Genomic DNA, 21,690 nt, shown 5'->3' with positions numbered 1-21,690 from the left:
GGAGGGCTGTAGGGCCCTGGTCAGGGAGGGGTTAAGGGGATGGCGGGGGGCGGGATCTAGGGTGGGCTGTAGGGCCCTGGTCAGGGAGGGGTTAAAGGGATGGTGGGGGGGGCCGCAGGGCCCTAGCCAGGAAGGGGTTAAGGGAATGTGGGGGTCTAGGGTGGGCTGTAGGGCCCTGGCCAGGAAGGGGTTAAGGGGATGGCGGGGGGGGGTTTGGGGGGCCGTAGGGCCCTGGCCAGGAAGGGGTTAAGGGGATGGCCGGGGCGGGGGTCTAGGGGGGCCGCAGGGCCCTGGCCAGGAAGGGGTTAAGGGGATGGCGGGGGGGGTTGGGGGGGTCCGTGGGGCCCTGGCCAGGAAGGGGTTAAGGGGATGGCGGGGGGGGGGTTGGGGGGCCGCAGGGCCCTGGCCAGGAAGGGGTTAAGGGGATGGCGGAGGGGGGGGTTGGGGGGGGCCGCAGGGCCCTGGCCAGGAAGGGGTTAAGGGGATGGCGGGGGGGGTTGGGGGGGTCCGTGGGGCCCTGGCCAGGAAGGGGTTAAGGGGATGGCGGGGGGGGTTGGGGGGGTCCGTGGGGCCCTGGCCAGGAAGGGGTTAAGGGGATGGCGGGGGGGGTTTGGGGGGGCCGCAGGGCCCTGGCCAGGAAGGGGTTAAGGGGATAGAGAGGGGGCGGACAGAAGGGCCCCGGGCAGGGAGGGGTTAATGGGCGGGTCCCGGGGCGGGCACGTGGGTGGGCGCGCTCCCCATTGGGCCGCGGGGGATGTTTGTGAGCGGCGATTGGCGGCGGGCGGCGGGGGGGCGGAGCCGGCGCGGGCTGGGCCGCAGGCCGCTGTCAGTGGCTCGGGGGCCCCGGGCGCGATGCGGCTGCTGCGGGCCCTGCTGGGGAAGGCGGCGCGGGCCGCCGGGGCCCCGACCTACATCGAGCACTTCAGCAAGTTCTCGCCCTCGCCGCTCTCCATGAAGCAGTTCCTGGATTTCGGTAACGGCCCCCCCCCCAATACCCCGCGGCCCCGCCCCCACCCGGGCAACTGCCCCCCCCGCGGCCCCGCCCCAACCCGGGCAACTGCCCCCCCCGCGGCCCCGCCCCCACCCGGGCAGCTGCCCCCCCCGGGGCCCCGCCCCCGGCCAATACCCCGCGGCCCCGCCCCCACCCGGGCAACTGCCCCCCCCCGGGGCCCCGCCCCCCCCAATACCCCGCGGCCCCGCCCCCACCCGGGCAACTGCCCCCCCCCGGGGCCCCGCCCCCCCCAATACCCCGCGGCCCCGCCCCCACCCGGGCAACTGCCCCCCCCGGGGCCCCTCCCCCGGCCAATACCCCGCGGCCCCGCCCCCCCCGGGCAGCTGCCCCCCCCGGGGCCCCTCCCCCGGCCAATACCCCGCGGCCCCGCCCCCCCCAGGCAGCTGCCCCCCCCCGGGGCCCCGCCCCCGGCCAATACCCCGCGGCCCCGCCCCCACCCGGGCAACTGCCCCCCCCCGGGGCCCCGCCCCCGGCCAATACCCCGCGGTCCCGCCCCCCCCCCGGGCAGCTGCCCCCCTTCCACACATACCCGGGGCCCTGCCCCCGGCCAATACCCCCCCTGGTAAATACCCCCCGGGGCCCTGCCCCCAGCAAACACCCCTTGTGCCCTTCCCCCAGCTGCTCCCCCCACCCCCATCTAATACCCCACGGGCCCTGCCCGGGCCAATACCCCCCCCCGACCCCACCCCTGCCTGGGTAAATACCCCGGGCCCCTCCCTCTCGTAAATGCCCCCGGGCCCCTCCCTCCCGGATGAATACCCCCAGGGCGTGCCCCCTCCCTGGGTAAATACCCCCTTGGCTTTTCCTGCGGCAGTAAATAGCGTCGGGTTCATACAGCCTCCACCACCGGGTCAATATCCTCCCTCCCCAGCCTGGGTAAATACCCTCTGGCTCTATCTGTCCCCTTCCCCGTGGGCCTTTTCTCCCCCCGTGTGTGCTCCCTGGGGTACGTCACCCCTCTGCCTCCCGCCTGGGTCCAGCCCCCTCCACCGCCCATCCGGGTGTATGCCACTGTCCCTGCCACGTACCCCCCGCCCCCCCCGATGCATAGACCCCCCCCCAGGTAAGTATCCCGGGGGCTTGTGAGGGGCAGGCTCCCCCTCTACCCCTGTGAAGCCGTTCCTGGACTGTGGTAGTTACACCCCACAACACACACTCACACATTGCCTGGGTACCTACCCCCCTGGCACCAGGGGCTGGGGGGCCATGGGGCAGGAGGGGGACAGTCTCTTCCTCTTCCCCCCACTGCCAAGGAGCAATTCCGGGCCTGGAATCAATGCCCCCGCTCCCTGACTGGCGAAAGACCCCTGGGGTAGCAGAGAAGGGGATCCATGGGGCAGCTTGGAGGCAGGGCTGCCTTCCCCCTGCCCTGTTGGCAGTATGCTCTGAGCGTGGGACATTGCTATTCCCCTCCCACCCACCCTTGGGGGCACGGAGCCGGGGAGATCAGGGGCTCCCTGCTGTTCATGTTCACTAACTGCCCGCTGGGGCAAGGGGGTAGCAGTGGGGCTGGCTTTCCCTATTCTCTTTGTGGAATAGTCCCTGGGTAAATGCCCCCCCGGGGACAGAAGGGAGGTTCATTGGGGTAGGAGTGGGGAGCAGCTCTTTCTAGAACAGTTCAGGGATTTTGGAGCTATCCCCTGCTCCCAGGGCTTAGGGGCAATCTGGCTATGGGACAGTGGTGCTGTGGGGGGCAGTGATGGGGTTGTGGGGAAGGTGAGGTCCATAGTCGTGGCCCCACCAGGGTTCTGAATTCCTGAGGGGCGTGGGCTTAACACAGTGACTAAGTGATTCCCTCTTGGGGCTGGGGGGCTGATTTGCCCCTCTAGCTCAGTGGGTCGCAGTTTGGGCCTTTGGTGCCAGAGATCATTGGTGCTGGCCTCGCTGGTGATGCAATGTGGGGGAGTCATTACCAAGTAGGGGGTTGGACTAGATGACCTTCAGGGGTCCCTTCCAACCCTGATATTCTATGAAGTAGGGGGGCTAAGAAAGGGCTAGAAGGACTATAGGGCTGAGAGTGGGGGCTGGAAGCAGAAAATCTCCCATATGATCCTGTTCTCTGGGGAGCGGAAGATGTCGGGGAAACCAGTGGGTAGGGTGGTGCATGAAATCAGTGGAGGGAGAGTAGGGAATGGTTTAATTGGACCCCCCCCCAAGCAGGAGCTGTGGGGGGAGGAGAGGATGGTGACTCTTGTCCCTGAATTACAGCAAGGTTTGCTCTCCGCTCTTCTAAGGGACAGCTGTGGGAGATGGTGAGAGGTTGTTCTTTGCACGTTGGAACACACTCTGTCCATCCCCCCCCACACCACGTATTCTGCCCTCCCTCCCCTCTCTGGGGCGTCTGACTCTGATACACCCAAATCCTCCAAGGATCCTCCCCCCTGGAAAATCCTCTTTGAAAACAACAGGGTGCTGCCTTTCTTTGAGGTTTCGGGATATAACCCCTCCCTCTCCAGGCTGCTGCAGGCAGCCGCAGCCCCTCCCTGCTGCTTCCCAGCCCACTAGCTAGAGCAGGGGGCTCCTGGGTTCTGTTCCTGGCCCTGCTGCCGACTCCCTTCCTGGCTCTGTGCCTCAGTTTCCCCAGCGGTTGCATGGGGGTAGCGAGACTGAGCCACGGCCCAGGGCAGGCTGGGAAGATGGATTCACTGATATACATGGAGATCCATGGTCTGAAGGAGATAGGAAAAGGCGAAGGGGTTAATTGCCGTAACATATTTGAGATGCACCGCAGCACCCCCTTCTCTTCTGGCTGTCCTTAGCCGTGTGCTGAAAGGGGGAGGGTGCCGGTGCCCTCAGCCTTGTCCTAGAACCATTCCTCGCTCCTGCCACCCGGAGGCAGCTCCCAGCTCCCCAGTGCTCACTGCCCTCCGTGTCCATTTCGAGTGGCTTCTCGTTCCAGAACAAATGTCAGGCCTGCCGGGGCTTTCAAAACGCTAGACAAAGTCCCTGCCAGGCCTGGCTGGCTGGCGCTGCATGGCGACCTGCTGACACGCATGCTGGGGTGTGTGTTTCTCTCCCTTCCACTAGCCACTTGTCTGGCTCGCCTGGTCTCATTGCAGTGCTGCGTCAATAGCCTTCGTTGCCTGCCAAACAATCTGTGCCGTTGTTTAGCTAGAAACTGCCAGGGATGTACGAACGTGCAGGAGCTCAGGTTACATCTGTACATTTGGGTGCGTGTGAGTTACACACACACACACACCCCGCTACTCCTCTCTACAGAGTGATGCCCTTGTTTACCAGCCTCCCACCTCTTCTCTTCTCCCTGCAGCTACTTTATAGCCCTGCTGAGATCATCACCCACTATTTTTTTGTTTTCCTCCTCCAGACCCTCCTTGAGCCTCTTGGCCCAGGTCCCGGTCACTCGGGTGCTTTTGACTGTGGGTGGGTTTGTTGGCTGGATTCCTTGCAGAACTTGGAGTTGCTGCCAGTGAGGCGGTTAGTTTAGTTTCTGCTGGCCAGTGTAGGGAGTTCCCGGTCATTAAGGCTCCTGGCGTCTCTGTCATTCTGTGGCAGGGCAGACCTCTCCTTAGGCAGCCCGCCAGGGAGCCAGGGTTCGATTCCAGAGAGGGAGCCTGAGAAATGGCTCCTGGACCTGGGGAAGGCAGCCAGCGTGCCCACTCCCAACCTGGGAAGGCAGTGATGAAATATAACCGTACAGGACTCTTTGGAGGCCCTGTGATTGGAATGATGTGTACGGATGGAGGGATCCGAGGCACAGAGAGGTTAGGTGACATGCCTGAGGTCACTCTGTGAATCAGTGGCAGAGCCAGGCACAGGCTCCAGTCTTTTGCTCAAACCACAAGATGACCCCACCTGCCCTGGCCTCGTGGACATGCCTTCAAAGTGATAGGGGTATTCTCCCCATTTCCCACGTTGGGCAGGGCAAGTTGAGCAGTAATGGGCTGCAGCCTGGGGTTAGCGTGCGACCTGGCCTCCCTTGTGAGTCTCCTGTCCAGTATCCCCTGCTGGAGCTCGGCAGCTGGATGAGGTGACTCTGGTGGAGGGAGCAGCAGATGAGAAGGGCTGGTCTGCGATTGGCAGGAGGTGTGAAGTGATGGGGACAGCTTTCCTCCCCCTCCCCATCCCGAGAGCTGTGCCCAAGACCCTGATGGAGTTCAGCCTGTTGCAAGGGAGTGTGGCCTAGTGGTTAGATTGGCTAAAGCTGTACTCAGTGGGGGAGCGTGGGGGTCTGAGGTGTAATGTTTGGGGATCAGCATGAGATCCTCTGATGCAAGGGGCTGTAGTGGAGGAAGGGGCTGGAGGAACCAGGTAAATGCTCTTGATGAGAGCCTGGGAGTCCAACTGGTGGTCTGATGTACCATCCTGAGCTGATACTGGGGGCAGGACAAGTAGGTGTCTTCTGAAGGGCTAGGTGCCTACTTCCCCGTCATCAGGGTGGGGGTCACTGAGATCCTGCTTTTCTAACGGTGGGGCTTCTATCTCTAGGGTCCAGCAATGCCTGCGAGAAAACCTCCTTCACCTTCCTCCGCCAGGAGCTGCCTGTCCGGCTGTCCAACATCATGAAGGAGATCAACCTGCTGCCAGACCGGGTCATCAGCACACCCTCGGTGCAGCTGGTGCAGAGCTGGTGAGTAGGATGGACTGCCAGTCAAGGGGGTGGGGGCGGGCAATATTGCTAGTCTGTGTGTATGTTGGGGGCACGGCACTGCTAACTGGGGTGGGGGGGAGCATGACACTACTAGCTTGTGTGTGTAGGGAGACGCTGCCAGCCTTTGCCTGTCTGCCCCCATATCCCACCGCACCCACCAACACTCCTCAGCAAGCCCCTTGCTCACCTGGTCTGGGTTTACATGTAACAGATGCAGGAGGAGAATGAGGAAGGCAGCTCAAAGACCCTGCCAGCTGAGGGGCTCTGGAATGGACATACTGAGTGCAGTGGGGTAGGGGAGACAAATCAGTGATAACTGGGGGCTGAGGCAGTGTATACCCAAGAGACCACTTCTAGACTAGGGGCTCGTCTACACTGGAAATGCTACCATGGCACAGCTTGCCACTGTCGAGCTTCAGCGTAGGGACTACCTACGCCAATGGGAGGTTCTCCCATCTGCGTAGGTACTCCATGTCCCCGACAGGCAGTAGCTAAGTTGATGGAAGAATTCTCCCATCGCCCTAGCACTGTCTACACTGGGGGTTAGGTTGGCTTAGCTACGATGGTCAGGGGTGTGGCTTTTTCACAGCCCTGAGGCGTGTAGTTAAGCCGACTCAATTATCTAGTGTAGCCCAAGCCTAGGAAAACAGGTTGTGTGTACACTAGTTAGCTACTGCATTTTGACCTCTAGTGTAGACAGGGCTTAACCCCTGTAAAGAACAGCTAGCTGACCGATCATGCTGAAAAACATGTCTTCCTAGACTAGACGTGGGCTCATTAAATGGTGCCAGGACAATGGACCAGCTGAGCAGGATCAGCCCAACACGTAACAGTTGGGGTTTTTCACTTCGCCCAGCCCTGGGCAGAACCCAGTTGTGTTTAATTGAGGAGCAGGGAGATTTCCAAATTGACCTTGGGGGAAGGGCGTGCTCCCTGATACTCCCACCGTTGTGGCGCCCCGGCCAGGTCACCCTGAGTACTGCAGGTTTCGGGGCAGCGACTGTATTTAACACCTGAAAGCCCGCTGGCCGGCAGCCCATGCTTGGGCTCACGAAAGCTCATGCTCAAATAAATTGGTTAGTCTCTAAGGTGCCACAAGTCCTCCTTTTCTTCTTCCCCCTTGTACTGGTATGGTTCAGTTGTTGTCATTTCAAAGGCACCAGCTGCTCTGCTCTGCTCAGGTCCTTATAGGTTTGGGGGTCCATAGGCCAACAGGAGGGGGAAGAAATGAGAAATGTCCCTTTAAGACCCCCCCCACCCAGTTCCTGGCCCCTGCCCACCAGACAGCAGCAGCCTGAACTTTGTCCTACTTTGGAGATCACGTGAGGGCTTGTTTGTGCAGCCAGTGATTTCCTCTTTTCACCCCAGAGGCTGCCCAGACCAGCTGAATCCCCCCCACACCCCCCTGGGAGCTGGGGGGCAGGAGCCTGAGTTAATAGTAACTTGGCCCTTGCCTGCAGCTAAGCTGCACCCTGGAATTTGCCCTCCTGGAAGGTGCATTCCTGCATCAGTGATCCCATGGGGCTGGCCGTTAACCCTTTGCTGCCTGCTCCAATGTCTTCAGCCCTCCCATCTCTTCCTCCCCCCCTCCCCCCCAATGTCTGTTCAAGCAGCCCCTGCTCGGAGGGGTCTGGGAGGTCCCCTGGCTGAACCCCTCTCCAGCATGAAGCTCTGTGGTCTGTCACTTCTGCTCAGGGGGCTCGACCCGGAGACCCACGGGAGCCCCCATCGCAGCACCCCTTAGGGCGCTCAGCGGGGTTTGCTGTCAAGCAGTGTCTCCCACCCCTCTGAGCCTCCCTACACCAGTGCCCTTGCAGGCCACCTGCTAGTCCAGCCCTGGGCCCCCTACACACAGCTTTGCTAGTGCCCTTCTGTGCTGCCTTGGGCTCTCCACGTATGTCCACGCACTCCAGTCCTTCCTTGCAGCCCCCCCCTCCGCTGCTATTCCAGCCCTAGGCCCCCGCCCCCGCCCCCTCCCCCGGTTCTGCCCACATGCTTGGGTGCTCCGGTGATATCTAGACTGCTCCAGGACCCTGACCTTCCAACATCCCTTCCGTTCAAGACCAGCCTTCTCTCTACTTTGGCCAGGGCCCTCCTGCTACTCCAGTCCTTGCTTTTCTGGCATAAGCCCTGCATCATGCTGCCCTGCGTGGTGGCTCTGGTGATGGGGCCCAAATGAGCACTCTCCTTACACCCCTAATCCCTTGTGACTGGTGGCGGGGTCTGCCCCGTCATCTCTGGAGGCGAACCGCTCCTGTACTCATCCTCCTGCACCCTTGGGATCCCATGATCAAAACTTCCTGATCTCACAGGACTGGTGCCTTTGCAGCTGCTTCCCTGTAACCTAAATCCCCAAGCAAATATAGCAGAGCCCTGGGAAACCATTCCGTCCCCACGCTTACGACCAGCCTGCTTAGGTGTTTGCAGCTGTCATGGTGCCCTCTGGAAGGAGCTGTGTGTCTGGAGGGAAATTGTAACCCAGGGGAGGGGATGGGCTGCTACCGTTCTGACTGGCTGCTTGCTCCCGGTTCGACTGGCAGACATTCCCGATAAGCTGAGGCTGCAGAGGGCAAGGTGCGCTGCCTGTCCCAAAGCCTCTGGCATGGTGCAGGCCCGGGAAGTCGCTGGCCCCTGGCTGCTGCTCCTTCACCGGTTGTACTTCCTATCATGCAAGGCACTAGGCTAGGCCCGTCTCTGCTGTCCCTATGTGGGAGGAGGGCTGGGTGACAGTGCTCTAGGGGATGGTAGGCAGTGGGTTAGGGAGCAGCTCTGCCTAGGCTGGGCTCCCAGAGGTGGACCTCTGGAATATGTAGTAGTGGGTGGGGAATGCCCTCGATTCAGTTAGCCCGAGTTGTAATGACTGCAGGTTAAGATCCTGCCAGGTGAAGCTGGGCTGGGTTGGTGTTTGGAGGGGAGACCTTTGCAGGAAGCCCTGGTGCCCGCTGAACGCTGTGGTGGTGGCTCCAGTAGGAGGCAGCCTTCCCCTGTAGTTCAGCACTAAACCAGTGTCTGCTTCATTGCATGACGGGGGCTATGTTGCTGGAGGTGCCAAGCAGCGATCCTGCCTGTTAAAGATCCCAGAGCGTTCTCCACTTCCTGTCCTAAACTCTTGGGGGGGGGGGTGCGTGCTGCTACTTCCCACTCCAGAGCTGGCTGCATTTCAGCAGTGGATGAAGCCATTCCTGTTTGTAAAGTGCGCTGCCTAGACTCTGTGGGTCCTCTTCCCCCCCATGGAGGCGGGTAGTGGGGTATTGCTGTCACACACAGTCTCTCCAGGGCGCCTGCCAGTTGAAGGACGGGGATTGGGGCCACCCTGCGTTGATCAGGACTCCCAACATGCGGCTATGGAATATAAATGGAACCTGCATCCCTGTTCGTCCCCACTCCCTTACAGGTATGTTCAGAGCCTGCTGGACATCATGGAGTTCCTGGACAAAGACCCTGAGGACCAAGGCACCCTGGGACAGTAAGTTGGGTGTGGGCTGAATGGGTTAACAGACTAAGCCCAGGAGGAACCCTTCAGTCTGCCCTCCTGTGTCCACAAGCCAAAGGCTTTTTCCCAGAACCTGGATTGAATCACTCCCAGTGATTGAGAGTCCACGCCTCCGGTGAGCTGTCTCCGTGTTGAATTTCCCTCCTGGCTAGCAAATAGCAGCTTATTTCAAGGCTGAATTGGATCTAGCCATTGGATCTTGTTATGCTTGCGTCAGCAAAATCAACGCCCCACCCCCACCTAGCCAATATCTTTCCCGTGCACAGGTGCCTAACACAGTGATCCAAGTCACCTCTCACCCTGCTCTTCCGTAAACTGACTAAGTGGAGCTCCGTAAGCTCTCGCTGCCAGGCTTACTTGTGCGGCCACTGAATTCTCTCCCCTGTGTCCGCCTCCCCCTTTAAGCGTGGAGACCGGAAATGGACTCAGTATTCTAGTAGCCGTCTTGCCAATGCTGTGCACTTGTCTATTTCTGCTTGATATCCCTCTGTATACACGCCAGCATCACGTTAGGCCCCTTAGCAACAGCGTTCCCCCGAAGTCCTCCTGTGAGTTCTTGCTTCCCAAGACTTAGTCTCCCCTCCTTTAGGTGTAATCTGCTTTTCTTTAATCCCAGATGAGTAAACATCCATTTGAGTGTGTTACATTGTGACCAGGTGACTCAGAGAGCTCTGTAACGTTAACCTATCCTCCTCATTATCTGTTACTCCACATGGTTTTGTGTCATCTTGCAAACCTAACCAGTGAAAATTGTATATCATTTTTATCAATGATCTAGAAGATGTCAAATAGCACCTGACCAAGAACCAGTCCCTGGGGGACCCTGTGAGAAACCTGGGGGGACCCTGCCCTTCTCAGTGATATCTCCCCACTAACAACAACATTGTCACTGAGCCGGTTGGCAATCCATCGAACAGGTGCCTTGTTAATTCCATAAAATACAAAGTTTTTTCATTAGAGTGTCATCTGGGACTAAATCGAACACCTTGGAGTAATCTAAGGATACTATGCGCAGTTTATCAACCAGACTTATAATCTTGTCAAAAAAAAATAACAGATTTGTTTGGTAAGACCTCGTTTCCATGAAACCATGCTGACTGGCTTTAGTTGTATTGTTCGTCTCTAATTCTTTGATAGAACAGTTAATCGAGACTCTGTTATTTGCCGGGGAATCACATCAGCCTAACTGATCTATAGTTCTCTGAGTCATCCCTTTGCCCCTTTTTAAATATTGGGACTGCAATGGCAGGCCTCCAGTTTGGAATTTCTCTTGTTTTTCCAGATTGGTTAAAAATTAACACTTGTGATATAGCTGGTTCCTTTAACGCCCTTGGATGTCAGTTATACGGGCCCTCACATTCTCCCTTGTTCCAAATGGTGAATTTTCTATTCCAATGCGATGGATATGTCATCCTGCTTCATTCCAGATACACAACAGGAATCCCTATTGAACTTTGTTGCCTTCTCTGTATTGCTGTTTATGATTTTTACCCTCTGCATCTGGCAGTGGACTGATACCTGACTAGGGATTCCTTTTGTATGGCCGCATTGAACAGGACAGTCATGCTTTCTTGCTGCCCCACCTCCGGCTCCCAGATCCTGGCAGGGACCTCCGCTCGGGCTGGGGTTGGGCGTGAGTGTCACTGAAATTTTATCACAGATCCCAACTCCCTCTGCAGCCCCCCATACCCCCCCAGTCCAGAGCTGAATTCCAGCTACGGCACTTCAGCCATCTCTGATGTTACATGCGCCCTGGAGATCTATGTCAGCTGTGCGGTGGAATCTGCTCCGGGATTTCCCAGGCAGCTGCGCCCGCGTTAGGGTTAGAATGGGGGAGAGAGCTCCTTCAGCCTAGGGGAACCTGGACTGGATTGCTGTGCCTCCCTGGAATGTACTTGGTGTCCCCTGCCTCCTTGTTGTAGCCCTCTGGTTCCAGGCTCTGGGAAGTTGGCTGTATCCTCGCCTCGCTCTATGATGAGCTGCTCACATCTCACATGGACTAACCCCCCCTGCTTTCCCTTCCTCCTTTTCCCAGGTTCACGGATGCCCTGATCACCATCCGTAACCGGCACAATGACGTGGTGCCCACTATGGCTCAGGGGGTGATAGAGTACAAGGAGGCCTACGGGGATGACCCCGTGTCCAACCAGAACATCCAGTATTTCCTGGACCGCTTCTACCTGAGCCGCATCTCCATCCGCATGCTGATCAACCAGCACAGTGAGTGACAAGCGCCCAGCCAAGCCTGCTGTCTCCCATGGAGTGGAAGGGACTGAGTGGGGGCTGGGCTGCAGAGGAGAGGTGGAATGAGGCAGGGATCAGATCCTGCGGTGATGGGCACAGGATTGAAAATGTACATCCAGTCTGTCTCAACCTTTCCAGGCTACTGGACCCCCTTTCCGGAGTCTGATTGGTCTTGCACACCCTCAAGTTTCACTTCCCTTAAAAACGACTTGCTTACAAAATCAGACCTAAAACCACAAAAGAGTCACTGGATACTATTACTGACAAATTGCCGACTTTCTCCTTTTCACCCTATAATTATAAAATAAATCAATGGAATATTAATATGGTCCTTACATAGAGAGCCGTATAAACGGGTCACTGTGTGAATGAAATGTTAGTTTGTACTGACTTCGCTGGGGCTTTTCCTGTACCCTGTTGTAAAACTAGGCAAATATCTAGATGAGTTGATGTACCCCCGGGAAGACCTCTGGGCTAGACTAGAAGGAATCAGGGAATAGACGAGACCCTATAAGCAGGGAGATTTCAGCAGGGGACTGGGGCCGAGGGGTGGAATTTGTGGGTGGGTGGGGAGTACTGGGACAGAGTGACAGGGTAGGAGAGATGGAAACTGTCATGCATGCTCTTGATCCTTCTGGGGACCCCCTCAGACTTGTATGTTCCAGTCTGTGCTGAAGTCTGTCCTCCCCATCAACGCACATCCCCCCTCTTCATCTTCCCCTCCGTCTCTTTCCTTGCAGGCCTGCTCTTTGATGGCAGCACCAACCCTGCTCACCCCAAGCACATTGGCAGCATCGACCCCCACTGTGACGTGTCCGAGGTTGTGAGAGGTCCGTGCCCCATAATGGCTGAGAGGCAGCATCCCTACAAAAGGGCGGGGGCCCCTGCGTGGGGGAGCAAAGCAGGCTAAAGGGTCTCACCAAGATGAGGTTGCACTGGGGGCTCGGACTGGCTGGCTTGGGAGATCAACTGGGGGAGCCGGTTCTGATCCGTGCCAGACCAGCGGGGGCTGAAGACGATTTGTTTGGAAGCTTCTCTGTGTGACGAGTTCGGTGGATCTCAGCCTAGGTGCCGGTGGACAAGCATTCATGTGACAGATGTCAGACTGCCTTGGGGGTACCCCAGAGACGCCAAGCACTGGTGGGCCACAGTGACTGAGCTCCCCTTGTCCCTAAAAGGGGGGTCCCTGCCAGGCAGGGGACACTGGTACAGGGCAGCCTGGGGGAAGTTCACCCAGCTGATGCCCAGCTTGTCCTTATTCTGGGAGTAAATATCTCGCTCCGGTCTGTCGTTCCCAGCGCTGTCCATGCTGAAATTCCTTGTCTCCTATCCCCTTGCTAAGTCCTGAGCCTGTCCCAAGAGGAAGCAGGCACTGAGTTCCACTCTCTTGGGTAGAATCTGTGCCGATCCCACCTCTCTCTGCTCTCCAGATGCCTACAACATGGCCAAGCTGCTGTGCGACCAGTATTACATGGCCTCGCCCGATTTGGAGATCCAGGAGGTCAGCGGTGAGTCTAGAGGGACCCATAGCCCCTGGGGACAGGAGGTGGGTGGGGATCCTCGTGGGATAGCAATTGAGCCTGGCGGGAAAGTGAGTTGCTTGTGGGGTGCAGGGGTTGGTAGGGAGCAGCCAAGGGCAAGGAGTTTTCTAAGGAAGCTGTCACAAGGTGGCTGGCCCTTCACGGGGAGCAGGGCCCAGCCTGGCCTGTGGCTGATCAGCGACCTCCCTGCTGAGATTGATGAAGTGACTCGAAAATGGCTCAGTTGAGGAAGGGAGCTGCAGGAAGCAAGGTGGCCTCCTTGATGCAGGGTGAGAGACGCAGAGGAAAGGCCTTGGGGCCTCTGCAGCCCGCTTTATGCAGCGGGAAGCTTTGTATGTGTACGCTGAGAGTTTGGTGTCTGAAGAACAAAACCGTGCCCTGACAGACGGGCCTGAGCCGTCCTTGGGCGTCAGTCCTTCCTGGGCTGGGGGAGTCAGGCCAACAGCTTACAGGAGCATTTCCCTTACAACCGCTGTGTTCTTTCCCTTGTAGCCAACAATCCCAAGCCGCCGATCCGCATTGTCTACGTCCCATCTCATCTCTACCACATGCTCTTTGAGCTCTTCAAGGTAAGGCTCCCAGCCCTATGGTCCTTCCCCTGTAGCACTCCTTGCTCCGCAAGGAGGTGACGAAGCTGGAGAGAACCATGGTGGAACTTGGCATCCTGTCTGCCAGACCCACCAATGGTTCCCTATAGTAGGCACCGGAGTTTCCAGCTCCTGCCTCGGGCGGTGGGTGAGGTGGAGGCCCGGGAGTCCATGTTTCAGGAGGGGATTGTGGATGTGTCACCTTTTTCTTCTGGTTAAGAGATGAGTAAAGGAAAGCACTTTTTCAGCCACAGTGTTAACCCGTGGAACTCATTCCTGCAGTATTTTTGCCTAGGGAGCTAGCTTTAGTTAAACATTTTAAAGAAGGAATCGACTAATGGTAAGTCCAGGACCATCAGGCCTCTGCTTCAGGGCATCTGCAGATGACCGGCTCAGGGTCAGGAAGGAACTTCCTACCCTTACAAATACTGCACAAATAGGTGCATTGTGGGGGGTCTTTGTACCTTCCTCAAGCATCAGGGCAGGCAGGGGCCAGGCTAGAGGGGCTATCATAAAATCCCTGATGACTTGCTTCTTCTCTCTGTTCCCTCGGAGAATGCCATGCGAGCCACCGTGGAGAGTCACGAGTCCAGCCTCCGACTCCCAACCATCAAGGTGATGGTAGCACTGGGTAAAGAAGATCTTTCTATCAAGGTAGGTGGCCTGACTGAAGATCCGAGGGATAGAAAGGGACCCTCAGCATCATCTGTACTGTGGGGCACAGGCTAATTCCCCAGGGAGCTCACTTTTGTCCTGGGAGTTCTCTGCAGTGAGCAGGTAGACTGAGCGGATGTGGTCTAGTGGCTAATAGTGGATTGGGCAAGCAGACCCCCTGAGTTCTGTTTGACTATCTGACTTTCTGTCACCCTGGACCTGAGACTTTGGGGAGCATGTGTGTGGGGGGGTATTTAGCCCACATCCCCAAATGTTGTCTAGCTTCCCTCCTCCAGTGCAGCTCATCTCTGCGGCTCATCTCTGGGATGCCTGTAGCCAGTCTTTGCTTGGGAGCCTCCAGCTTGAACCCTGAGGCTGTTTTCCCTGTTCCCCCAGCCTCACGGGGGCATTTCCTCCCGTCGGGAGTGCTGGACAGAGCACCCTGTCTTGGCCTATTGATGCTTCCTGTGTATCAGCCAGCAGCAAGCACTGCTGGGCTACTGGGATTTCTCCCTGAGTGTGTGTGGGGGGGGAGGGGGGGCATGGCTAGCACACCACTGGTCAAGGCATGTGGGGAGTCGCCAGGGGCTGCTGACGTGATGTCCCATCGCACAGATGAGCGACCGAGGTGGCGGGGTTCCGCAGCGGAAGATCGAGCGGCTCTTCAGCTACATGTATTCCACCGCGCCCACTCCCCAGCCCGGCTCGGGCGGGACACCCCTGGTACGTATCGGATCAAGTCGGGCCCCCCTGGGTGTCCCTGCAGGTAGCATGTTGGTCAGGGTGATTTTGTGGGGCTGTGGAGGAGGTGGGTGAGTGGGCGGAATTCCCTAAGTCCTTCCGGGTAACCACCCTCCCTGTCCAGAGCTGAGTGCAAGGGATTCCAGTAAGCAGCCTGCACAAATACTGATCTGCTTGGATCGCCTGGTGATGATGGCAGAGGGCCTTCGTGTGACAGCCAGGAGTGGGAGGAGGGTTTGGGGGGTTCCTGATGTCTGGGTGGAGTGATGTTGAGGGAAGTAGGGTCTGGTGGTCGGGCAGTTCACTGAGACCTCTGCAACCATAATCACCTGTTGTCTTCTCCCTGCTCCACCAGGCTGGCTTTGGTTACGGCCTGCCCATTTCCAGACTCTATGCCAAGTATTTCCAAGGGGACCTTCAGCTCTTCTCCATGGAGGGTTTTGGGACAGATGCAGTCATCTACCTGAAGGTGCGTAAATCATCCCCTGCGTCTCTCCTTCTCAAACCCGCGGGTTCAGGCAGCCACTCCCCTGAGGCCTCCCAGTCCTGTCAGTGGCAAGCACACCATGTGGAGGTGGGGGATCTAGAAGAAAGGATGTCCCAGTGGTTAGTGGGCCCGCCTAGGTCTTGGGACGCCTGCATTCACGTTCCTGCTCTCCCGCAAACTCCTTGTGTGACATTGAGCAAGTCCCTTAGGGCTTGTCTACACAGGAAAGTCTTCCTGGCCTCACCAATAGGACTATACCGGTATAATTCCCCATATGGACGCTCTTATACCGGAATAAGTGTGTCCCCATGAGGAGTTATACCAGTATAACTACATTGGTTTAAATTCAGACACTGGCTTGTTCCAGTAGAACTTTCCCATGTAGCCATGTCCTTAATCTCTCTGAGTCTCAGTTCATTGCCATCTGTAATGCAGGGCCGGCGGCACCGCCCGACCTCATGTATGGGCAGTGAAGATAAATGAAAGCTCCCGAGGCATGCAGATGCTACTGCACTGAGGACCAGAGATAAGTGCTTACACTGGAGGGGTTTGCTGACGGTCCCCAGCCCCTGGCTTTTCCTCTTCCTTTGTAACAGACAAGAAAATGATCCCTGCCCCATGTCACCGACAGTGGGTGCAGTCTCCAGATCTTACAGACTTGTCTCCATTGATCCTGTCCCTCCTTGTGAAACTTACGTGGGTCAGTTTCATTCTGTTCCTAGCCACTTCACAGCTACCCCCAAAGGCTCATCTTGTCTCTCAGCCAAACGCATCTCTGTTCAGGATCAATTCTTGACTAAGATCAGTGACGTAGCCAGGGTGACTTAGTTAGCCACTGGAGCAGGAGCTTGGGTCTGAGTCGGCCCTGCCTGTGGGTATGGGAGTGGGTTCTTGGGATGCTGGGTCAGGCTGAGAGGTGATGTGTAATTGACCGACTCCTCGTTACACTCCTAGCTCTGGAGTCTCAGGGCTTGTCTGCATCAGGGATTTTTCGCTCTTTGTGAGTAGCTGTTTTAAGTCACACTACTATTAAATCATTTAAATCTAAATATTCAAATATTAATAATCCTATTCAAGTCAGGTTTCAATCGGGTGAAGACTTTTTGTAAAAGCTCTTTTGAAAACGTCTGCTATTGCAACTGTGAATTTTAAATTTTTTTATCACAAGCTAAATTGTAAACACTGTTGTTTTCCTTCAGTGCCGCTACAATTAGGGGCATTGCACATGAATTTTACAAAATCTCTATAATCCAAAAAAATCTGAAAATGTAAGACCCTGATCCTGCGAATGCTTAAGCAGGTACGTAACTTTACTCACATGCCTAGTCTCATTGATGTCAGTGGGATTACAGTTAAGCACATGCCTAAGCGTTTGCCACATCAGGGCTGATACTGTAGCTTTATTAAACTTTTATTTTATTGGCATAACATTTTTGAGCGAGACGAGGTGGGGGAGGTAGTATCATTTATTAGATCAGCTTTCACTGACGGAAGGTAAATGCTTTTGAGCCACACAGAGCTCTTCTTCAGGCCTGGGGAAGGAGATCAGAGTCTGAGCTAAATACAAGTTGGGACAGATTGTTAAGCATAAGGGGTATCCATGTTGTAGAGGCCACTTGAAATGAAGTTGTCAATTGAGGGTTTGGCTGTTAAGTGTAAGGGGGTTGAAGTGGGCAATTAAGGTTTAGCCAGGTAGTATGGTGAGTTACAAATTGTCGCAATGAGCCATAAAATTCTGTGGAGTCCATGGTTTTGCGTGTCTAGCAGAGTTAGGAATTTGAAGTCGCAGGCTCACCTTTTGAAGGTGTTGTGTAGATTTTCCTTGAGGAGGAGTATTGAAAGATCAGATCTAGAGTGATCACTTTGTGAAAGGATGGTAGTTTTGTCTTTTATCACTTTTCTGCATGAGTTCATTCAAGAGTGTAGTGATCGTTTGGTTTCAGAACCCTCATGGTGGTTGGTGGGACATTTGAAGCCCTGCATGAGGAACCCCACATGTAGTGTGTAGGACCAGGCTATAACAACACTGCACAAAATCTTTGTTGTCGGTTCAGAACAAAATTGTTGCAGTGTGAACTGTGAAAAGTTATTTCGACTTTCAATACAATGCAAATATTCTCAATGTCTCTGTTATACACACAGGCCAACGTTTTCAAAAATAAAGAGGAGCCTAATGTTAGGTGCTTTGGAAAAATCCAAGAGCCTACGTAATTCAAGTATGCACGTCCCATTGACCTCAAACCCCATTGGAGGCATATTAGCCTGGTTGAAGCATTTCAGCTTTCTTGACTTGTGGGAGTTCAATATATTGGAAGTGGCATTGGCTGCAAACAGAGTCGGGGGTATCTGCTTACCGCTGTTGTGCCAGAGTTTGCAGTTCTCTGTTGATGCCCTGGTGCTGTCTTTTTCAGCACAGATGAACATTTTGTGTGTGAAACTTTAGTAGAAAAAAAATGTTCGTCAAACCTGAAATTCTATGACGAACCAGGAAGCTAATTAAGGGAATATACAAAACATCCACCTCAGCCAGTTAAAATGGGGGGAAAGTAAAGAACCAGCAACACATCAAATAAAAATGATTAACATTTTTAAAAACTGGGATTTAGGTCAATTAAAGAAACTCGTGGTTTTTATTCACCCAGCTGTAGCTAACCTCAGTATATAAACACTCCCTTGATGCAACTGCTCCTGGCTTCAGTCCATAGCCGGTGCATGGGCCGGGGATCAGAAGTACTGCATTCAGACCGACCCTCGTGCAAAAATCCACAGAGACGTGATTAAAATCTTCCTTGTGGAGGGAGCCGGTGAGGCGTTAGAAGTAGAGCAGGTTGGAAGTTTTCCGACAAAACTCAGTGAAATGTTTCACTGATTCTGTTACAGATTTGACAAAACTTTTATTGAAACACAGGCAGGCTTCACTGCCTCTTTCCCCCCTCCCACACCCCAAGCTCTGGGGGCCAGGCAGCCCCTTGCTGGGTCCCAGAGCTGGGGGTTTGGCAGAGAGACAGAGCCCTCTGGCTCTCTGCCTGTCCAGCAGCTGGGCTTGGAAGGCTCTTGTCAGTTTCACAGGTGAAATTGACAGGAGCCTTCTCTGTGGGCAGCTGGGAAAATTCCCTTTCAGGTGTCCCAAAATGGAATCTGTCTTTAAATCCTTCCCTGTGAAAGATTTCACGGACTTGATGTTTCATCCCGATGCGAGATGAAACTTTTTCAGAAATGTGAAAATGTCCATGGGAAAAGGATTCCCTTTCTCAGCCAGCTCCAGTTAAAAGCCCTGGGGAAACAAATGCAAGATCTGACCTGCAGAGACTGCTTCCCCCCGGCCTGCCCCTCTCTGAATGCAAATTGCATTCCAACACACACACTTCCCCCAGCTTCGTGGCCAGGAAATGGAAGCAAAGAATCATAGGGTTTGAGTAGCAGTCTTTAATATCAAACTCCTGTATCATGAAGGGAGCCTAGTAGTCAGAGCAGGAACCTGGGAGCCAGGACTCCTGGGTTTCTTGGATGGAAGGCTTCAGAAGAGGGCAGAACTTTGCTGATGCCCTGTGTCCGGAAGAATTCCAAAGCACTTTACAGGCTAACACGTGGCATGAAATCTGCCTTGAGTAGGGACCAGGCTGGAAACGGCAGAGGTTGGTCTTGAACCATTGTCCAGATTCTACCAGATGTCTCCTAGGGATACTTCCTAGTGGCTGGCCGTGCCATTGGGAGGATGCTTGGAGGCCATGGGGCCTTGGGGCTAGGATTCACTGCAGAGAGAGCACTTCTCCTGTCCACTGACGTGCGGTTACCCACAGGCCTTGTCGACAGAGTCCGTGGAGAGGCTGCCAGTCTATAACAAGTCGGCCTGGCGCCACTACCAGACCATCCAGGAGGCAGACGACTGGTGCGTGCCAAGTACGGAACCAAAGAACACCTCCACCTACAGGGTGACCTAGGCCGCCGGGCGCGGCTGGCGGCACTTGGAGACGGAGAATCTATCCACATCACAAAAACCACATTAGGAGAACTCGAGTGATGGACTCTTCCTATTGACCAGTCTGGCTAACGGTCCGCCCAGGGCGTGAATGATTTCTTTTTACGGTATGTAGCGTGCAGTAGCCCATGCCCACCACTGCCTGGCGTCTGCTGGGCTCCCCCATCCTCACCCTAAAGAGAGCCGGGCAGGCTCCGGGCATCTCCCGTTGTTGGGGGTTTTACCCATAATCCTTTTATTCACCATAGATCTGTTCTTTGCCTCTGCTTGCCACTGGGAGGGGGAGGACAGGAATCAGGCTGTGGAGACGGCTTTTATGGTTACGGGGGAAACGAGCCCTCAGGCCGAAGAGTTTCAAATATGGGGAGAGAGGAGGGGGCAGGTGGGGAAGCCTTGTAGGTTCAGGTGTGGGGTGGACAGGGGCCCTGTAGAGAGAGCCAGGAGGGCCACGGGCTCAGACTCGGTCTGTTAGGCTGGGGGAGTTGGGAGCCAGGGCTGGAGCACCTGTGGGGGGAGGTGTGAGGAGAGTCAGGTGTGTTGTGAGTGGGGCGGGGGAGGTGCAAGGAGTGAGGGGGCCTCCATGCTTAGGGGCGTGTGGCCTAGGGAGCTGCTGGGAGGTGCCAGGGTTGCCCTTTTCTGAGCTGGGACAGTGGGATGGCATCAAAGGGAAAGGGAGGAGGCTGTCCTCAATGCTCCCCTGCTTGGGTAGGGGTAGGCATTAGAACAGCCACATGGGGCAAGAACAGTTCCCCTTGTTGCCTGGGGGAGGAGTTCGCAGTGGGGTCCCCCCAGATGGGGTGCAGCAGCCATCTCTCTCTCTCGGCTGTGTTTAAACACGAGGCATTACGGTGCCTCTTTCCAGCTCAGAGCCGCTGTCCAGGTCTGTCAGAACTCGGGACCCGTTCCCACTGGCTGCCATACCCACTGCTTGGCGCTGGCTGGAAGACGGAACGGTCTGAGGCGAGCTGGATGAGTTTGCTCTGCAAGGCAAAGGCAGGTGCTGATCTGGTGAGGGTCGGAGGGATTGTAACTTCTTCGGTGTTGTGTGAGGCCTGGGCTCTGGAGGTGCCCTGTTCTCTCTGCCCGCCTCTCGCCCGCTTTCCTGACCCGTTAGGTGTCTCTGTCCTTTTCGGGGAGCTCCCCACGGCACCAGCTGCTCCCTGTGTCTTCACACCACTGCCCTGCACGCCCCATGTGTGATTGATTTCCATGGCATGCTTTTATGTACTCTGGAAAGGATCTGCACAGATATATATATGCTGTGGGCGGAACCCTGTTTCTGCCCCAGACACGGTGGGTTAAGTCATGGGCGTTCATCCCATTGTTGATCCATAAAGATGACATTGACCAAAACCGGCCTGGCATTGGTGTTGTTTTCTTTGCACTTTGCGGGGTCCCAGCATGCAGCGAACAACGCCGCCCGGCAGTGGATTTCGCATCCTGCCTTCTGCATGGGCCCAACCCGCTTAGTAAGTTGAGTGTTAAAACTGGATCCCATCACCTCTCCAGCCAATTAGCCCTTTCAAATATCTGTAAGTTAAGTAGTCTTTCACACTGGATGGAGCACTGAACTGGGCAGCAGGAGGCCTGGGTTCTATTCGCAGCACTGCTGGGTGAGCTCGGGCAAATCATATCGCTGCCCCGTGCCTCAGTTTCCCCTCCTACCTTATCTGTGTTTATTTAGATTGTAAGCTCTTCAGAGCAGGGTCTATGCAGCTCCCAGCACAATGGGACCTCAATGCTGCTGTAGTATAATACTACTAGGACTCCTGGGTCCCCAGCTCGGCCACTGACTTGCTGTGTGACCACGGGTAAGTCACTGGCCCGATCTCTGCCTCAGTTTACCATCAGTATGACGACACTCAGCTTCCCATAGTGCTTTGAGATCCCCTGGCCCAAGGGACCTTTTTCCTAGCAAGCATGGAACGATATTCCCAAGGGGGCACTGGGCGTCGCTGGCAGAGCTGGGAATGGAACCCAGGAGTCCTGCTTCCCCGAGCGGCACCATGCAGGCTATGGCCGCATGCTGCTCTCTGCAGGGCACTGACCTGTAGGTCAGATTTCCCTGTCTGCTTGGTCCTGGGCTATGTGGCTCTGCTGAGCGCTCCAGGGCCTTGTTTATCCTGCCGCTGCAGGGTCCCACACAGGCACCTCTGCTTATGGCAACCCCTTGGCTGGGCCCAAGCAGCCGGGTGGGAGGGGAAAGAGCCGAGGCCTGAATCCGGAGCAGCAGAGAGCACGGATTCCCTTGCCCAGCGCGCAGCTGCCGTGTTGATGCAAAGCTGCGGGGAGCTGACTCTGCCTTTCAAACCCTGGAAACCACCTCCTCTGTGCCCTTGGGAG

The 21,690-nt window shown here is 56.1% G+C and overlaps 1 protein-coding gene across 1 annotated transcript; it reads left to right on the top strand.

Annotated features, from left to right (window-relative positions):
- Positions 1 to 814: 814 nt before the first annotated feature.
- On the top strand, positions 815 to 20,700 carry PDK2 (pyruvate dehydrogenase kinase 2). The gene is made up of 11 exons (XM_084615715.1): positions 815 to 973; positions 5,459 to 5,600; positions 9,016 to 9,087; positions 11,150 to 11,334; positions 12,099 to 12,188; positions 12,789 to 12,866; positions 13,392 to 13,468; positions 14,042 to 14,140; positions 14,756 to 14,863; positions 15,237 to 15,350; positions 19,169 to 20,700. The coding sequence occupies exons 1-11, from the start codon at positions 853 to 855 to the stop codon at positions 19,307 to 19,309; spliced, it is 1,227 nt and encodes a 408-aa protein (XP_084471841.1). The 5' UTR covers positions 815 to 852; the 3' UTR covers positions 19,310 to 20,700.
- Positions 20,701 to 21,690: the final 990 nt, after the last annotated feature.

The sequence above is a fragment of the Lepidochelys olivacea genome (genome assembly GCF_965140295.1).
Source record: "Lepidochelys olivacea isolate rLepOli2 genome assembly, chromosome: 27".
Taxonomy (NCBI): Eukaryota; Metazoa; Chordata; order Testudines; family Cheloniidae; genus Lepidochelys; species Lepidochelys olivacea.
This window is presented reverse-complemented; position numbering and strand designations above follow the sequence as displayed.

Excerpts from the sequence above, each read along its gene's own strand:
- PDK2 (XM_084615715.1), top strand. The coding sequence starts at position 853 with ATGCGGCTGCTGCGGGCCCTGCTGGGGAAGGCGGCGCGGGCCGCCGGG. Across the intron at positions 974-5,458 it reads GAAGCAGTTCCTGGATTTCG|GGTCCAGCAATGCCTGCGAG; the intron begins GTAACGGCCCCC and ends TTCTATCTCTAG. Across the intron at positions 11,335-12,098 it reads CATGCTGATCAACCAGCACA|GCCTGCTCTTTGATGGCAGC; the intron begins GTGAGTGACAAG and ends CTTTCCTTGCAG.